We start from the raw sequence: 5,479 nt of genomic DNA on the forward strand, positions 1-5,479 counted from the left end.
ACAATCCTGAGGTGGATTTTAAGGACAAAGATCACAATCTAAAATTGACAGTTCCAAGTAAGAAGCGTGCTAGGAGAAATGGTGAGGCCGAAGGAAAAAATTAGAAAAGAAAAACTCTGCCAAAGAAAACCTCATTTGGCACGTTCCCAAATTCCCAAAAAAGAAGTCACAATGAAAACTAAACCAAAACTGAAACACAGGCCATAAATATTTGGACCACACCTCAAAGTTAAACAATAACCATAGCAAAATCGAAATCGAAACCGAAATCAAGACAAAACCATAGCAAAACAGACATCAAATTCAATTCGATTTGATTTCATAAATTAACTTATGCGACAGTTTGAACATTTTTTTTGGTGGCCAGACTTCTGCTTACTTAATCGACAACCAGAAAATTAATAGATCTGCTTAAAAATGCGCACAAATCGGGATCTGCATAAAAACTGAATTATATTCCAATGGTTAATAAATTTTGACAGCTGCTGTTTGATAGTTCAACTTATATGGTTTTAGGAACTGCGGCAAATGAATTATGTTCGCAGCATGAGAAAATGTCAAAATCAGAAAGGTGTGGGTGTTAGTACACAATTTAAAAAGATTTTGTAGTGATTAAAATCAGATCAAAATCTATCTGACTTACGTACAAATAAGGTTCAGTTTGTAATGTTACATAAACCCATTGAAATACTTATATGGGGATTAGTTAATAGTTAACTTTAATCAGTTTTAAATGTTATTAAAAACAACATGACTCAAATATATTCAAGAAATTTGTTTTATTACACTCTAGAGATTATTTAATCAGTTTAAATTTCAACGTGCGTCTAGAAATTTATGATAAATCCAGACCACAATACCAAGAAACACCAAATCCCCCGCTTTAATCAAAAGTCTTTAGAAATTTTAATTTGAAAATTACTTTCCGTTTATATTTAAGTATTTTTTGTGATAGCTTCATATCAATGCGAATATTTTATACATATCTATATACAGACTATAGGTATAGACGACAATGAGATCGTTGTATCTTTGTGCTTAGTCATTTGCTAAAGCGACAATTAAGTTGTTTAATCTAAACAGTAAGTAATCATGACACTCGCTGGTTTTAACATTACACAATCCACTTCGATTGATTTATTCAAATAAATTTTAATTTAAATTTAATTATAATATTTAAAACAGTCTTTCAATAACCAAAATGGGTTTGAGGTTTTGCTTGATTTCAACTATTGTAACATAACATTTGGTTTACTCTTACTCCATAAAACTGTACAAACTGAATGGGCTACTACGACTATAAGGTACAATAATTATATATTCTTAAGTTATAATTATATATATTATTTATTTAAGTGTATATAGTTTACAATTGTGTGCGTGTGTGTGTTTTGGAATTGTTTTGTGCTTGCAATACTTGTCTTTTATAGTAGATTTTTCATCAGTTTTCCTCTGCTATTTGGCTTTGGCATTTGTTGAATGCAATTTTATGGTTTTATTTAAAAACCAATTGCATGGAGGATGACTCTGTTCTGTTCTGTTCTGCTCACTGGGTTTGCGAATTGCGAATTGCTGGCGAGGTTTTTTGGTAACCACTGTGCACCTTTGGCCAGCAAAAGATTGGATTTTCCATTCCAGGCATTTCCCATGCCTGGCGGCTCTGAATCTCTTCTTGGATTTCCTAACAGAAATCAGTTTTACGTTTGCTTGCGGGCCAATCTATCTGCTCATGATCTCATCGATGGTGAAGCCCAGCATTCGTTTGGGCTTCTCGGAGCTCGAAGACGATGAGGATGAGGATGATAGATCCAGCACGGGCAGATGTTGTGCCAAATTCTCAGGTTGAGGCGAGCTCAATGCCTGGTTTGGCGGCAGCTGGTGCGAGGAAGTTGGTGGCGAAGCAATCACTTCCTTGCTGCTCTGCTCACTGTGACTCTGGAGATGGCTCTTCAGGTTGGCCCGCTGATTGAAACTCCTCTGGCAAATGGGACACTTGTGCGGACCCTCCTCCAAGTGGGTCACCTTGTGCACGGCCAGAGTCCTCGATTGGCAGAAACCCTTGCCGCAATCGCTGCACTTGAAGGGCTTGTCCTTGGAGTGAATGTAGCGATGGTCCCTCAGATGATCCTGTCGCCTGAAGGCCTTGCCGCAAATGTCGCAGGAATAGGGCCGCTCATCCGTGTGGGTTCTTTCGTGGATCAACAGATTATAGGACTTGGTGAACTGCCTATTGCAGTACTTGCAAATGAACTGCTTCTTTGGGCGACTGCTGCCGGTGGCCACACCACTGGGCGCACCACTAGCACCAGCCAATTTCATCGTGGGAATGGGTGCAAAGTGGCGACCAACCACCAAACTGTGCAGGCCAGCGGGATAGGGACGCACGTGGTGGGGATGGGCATGTGGATGATGGGGATGAGCATGATGACCATGATGGTGATGTTGCTGCTGTTGCTGTTGCTGTTGTTGCTGCTGCTGGTAAATGGCTGCATTGCGTATCCAGTGGTTCATCAATTGCTGATGCACTGCCACGGGATCGGCGGTGGCAGGGGGATAAACTGGATATTGCTGGGGAGCAGCATGTTGCTGTTGCATCTGCAACCACAGGCGATGTTGCTGCTGCTGATGCTGCTGCTGCTGCTGTTGTTGCTGCTGCTGCTGCTGATGCTGCTGTTGCTGGTAGTGGGCCATGTGTCGCATGTGCAATTGAGTGGCCACCGCCTCCTCACTGATCGCCGGATGCACCCGCCGCAGGGGCTCCTCGGTGGGCGTGTGCGGGGGCGTCAGCATGGGGGAGAGACTCGTCTCACGCTCCTCCTTGATTACTATAAAATCCTCTTCAGCAAAGTCTAAAAAAGGGTAGAGAAAAGAAAGTAGATGGTTAGTTTTGGGTAAGGATAAATTTGAGATCAATTTTAGACGAATTTAAATGTATATTTCAGGCTAAGAATTGCTTTATTTATTTCCAAAATCATTATCACAAATAATTTAAAAATTTTATTGAAAACGAGGATTTATTTCTTATCAGAAAACATATTTTAGAAAATTTTAACTCAAAATTCAGGCTGATTTGACCAAGAAATGATTAATAACTCTACGGAAGATAAATGTTCGTGATAATTCTTTAAAATCTTTAAAATACTTTAAAATATTAATTGATTAGTTTTATTTCAAAATAAATGTTTTAAATAATTTAAAATCTAAAATGTAGGCTTTTTTACAACTGATTTATAACTCTTTGAAATCCTGAATAAAAATAATTTTAAAATTTATTTGCAAGCCGGAATGTAATATATTCAAAATATGAAATATAAAGCAAGCCAGAAAATGTTATTTAATTCCTTTTTTTTCATACAAAGCTAGTAATCCATTTAGCCGTCGGTATTTGCCTACTTTCAAATCATTTTTTGTTGTTTGAAAACGCACCTTGTTCTCTGCTTAAGTTGAGCTCGTCATCCACGGTTATGTTGCTGATGGGCGAGGCCGATGTGGAAGACATTATACAGTCTTTTTTGGCCTTTGTTGAATTATTTGGTATATAGTTTATATGTAGTTGTTTTGTAGTTGTTGTTCAACTGCACACGGTTCACTTTGGTCTAGCACTTTGCGTATCTCTATGTATAGTTGTATCTGCCAGATGAGCGTTCTTTCAGATGCGACGTGCCACCGACAACGTCTCGACACAAACTGAATTCGTTGGCCGTTCGCCGCTCTCCGACTCAAACGGATGAAAATCGAAGTGAGTGGAGTGGAGTGGAGTGTGTGTGTGTTGTGCTGTGTATTCCTATCTCTGTTTTGCCTTTGAGTGACTTGTGTTGCTGCTGTGGCTGCGATATTGCTGCCGTTGCTGAGCGGTGTTGCTGTTGGGAGTAGCGCTCGTTAATAACTGAATGCAACTGCCTTCGATTCGACCCGTTTTTGAACTGGCAGAGAAGTGCGGAGGAGGGTGACGAGCTGTAGCACGACCGACCAACAGGGGTTGAAGTTATTTGGAAATGGTAGATACGTCCACGCCTACCTGCTGCTTTCGGATTGGCCCTCCGCCGTATCTGTATCTCATGGATGTGCCGATGTGCGGATGTGTGGATGTGTGGCTGTGAGTCTCGGAGCAGTAAACAAGCGGAAACCGTTGGCCTGACGGTCGCAAGCCTGCGATATTGTTGGTGTTGCTGCTGCTGCTGCCGATGTTGCTGCCGTAGTTGCTGCTGCTGCTGTAGCAACTTCTGCTGTTGCTGCTGCTGCTGCTGCTGCTGCTGGTGCTGCTGCTGGTCGTGGCAGGCAGCCATCGCTCCAAAAGCAGCCCGCATCATCCCATTTTCAGGCGCATGTGCCATCAAAGACAGCTGCACGAAGGTCCTGCTTTTGGGTGTCCTGCCATGTCCTTTCCACCTCCATTTCCCCTGCCCCTTTTCAATGTCCTGCTGTCTGCGCCCCAGGATATTGTAATCTATTGTCCCCGTTTGTGCCTGATTCGTTTTCACTTAAATTTTAATTTGCAACACAAATCAGTTTTTTTTTGCCTCACACTTTAATCTGGAATTCAATTAGCCGCTTCAAAGCGCTGGCGATAAAAGTTATGAGTGGGTGGCTGAAAAGGCTGTTTGTAGCGGAAATTGATTGGTTTTTAAAAGGGTTTCCGCGCAGGATATGATAGACATATTTTACAGCAAATTAGGAGGATATTGCTAATGTCATTTGTACAGTAAATTACTTAGATAGTTTGTATTTTATAAATTTTGTGGAGAAAACTATTGATTGATTTTTGAAATGGTTTTAAGCTTTTGTCAATTAAATATTGTGGTGAAAAGATAAATTTAATATTAGCGTAGGACTACATTGAATTCAAAGTTTGAAATTATAAGAGTTTTACTACATTCTTTTATTATTTAATTCAAAGTTAATAACTATTTTATAATATTAGGTGATATACTATTTAATGTTTTTGTTAAAAGTTGCTTGTAACAATATTATACTGTAGTGAACTTTCACCATTTCAAAGTGAAGTGCGACTCAGGCTTGTCAAATCATCTTTAATGAGTTCTCTTTTGAAATGCTTCATGCTACTAATGCCCATAATTATTTAATAAGCTGTAATTGAATGGAGGCAAGCAGGTGCACTTTATGAATAGTTCTGTTAAAGTAAATTGAAAGAAACTACTTAGAAGCAGGAAAAGAAAATGACAATTATTAAGGAATTTGAAACGGCTATAAAAAATATATATTAATACATTTTACAAATATAAATAAATACTACGTTAGTTTGTTTTGGCAAATACTTACTGCATTATAAAATGCATCTATTCTTCAATTATTTTGATGTTTGTGTTTATAGATGAGTAAAATGGCTTTGCAATTGGATAATTATCCTTCCCATTGCCATCCTTTTAAAATATATACTTTTTCATAATGGATTTTCCTCATTAATGCAAAATTAAATATCTTCCCATGCCATTTGCCTGCTTCCGAATGAAATCCCATT

At 39.1% G+C, this 5,479-nt stretch overlaps 1 protein-coding gene across 1 annotated transcript; it reads right to left on the reverse strand.

Moving 5' to 3' along the window:
• Positions 1-928: 928 nt before the first annotated feature.
• Positions 929-3,704, reverse strand: LOC128261621 (protein odd-skipped). Its single transcript, XM_052995403.1, has 2 exons — positions 3,427-3,704; positions 929-2,849 (listed from the first exon to the last, which is right to left on the reverse strand). Exons 1-2 carry the CDS (start codon positions 3,497-3,499, stop codon positions 1,720-1,722), a joined length of 1,203 nt encoding a protein of 400 aa, XP_052851363.1. The 5' UTR covers positions 3,500-3,704; the 3' UTR covers positions 929-1,719.
• Between the last annotated feature and the right edge of the window lie 1,775 nt (positions 3,705-5,479).

The sequence above is a fragment of the Drosophila gunungcola genome, unplaced genomic scaffold (genome assembly GCF_025200985.1).
Source record: "Drosophila gunungcola strain Sukarami unplaced genomic scaffold, Dgunungcola_SK_2 000001F, whole genome shotgun sequence".
NCBI lineage: Eukaryota > Metazoa > Arthropoda > Insecta > Diptera > Drosophilidae > Drosophila > Drosophila gunungcola.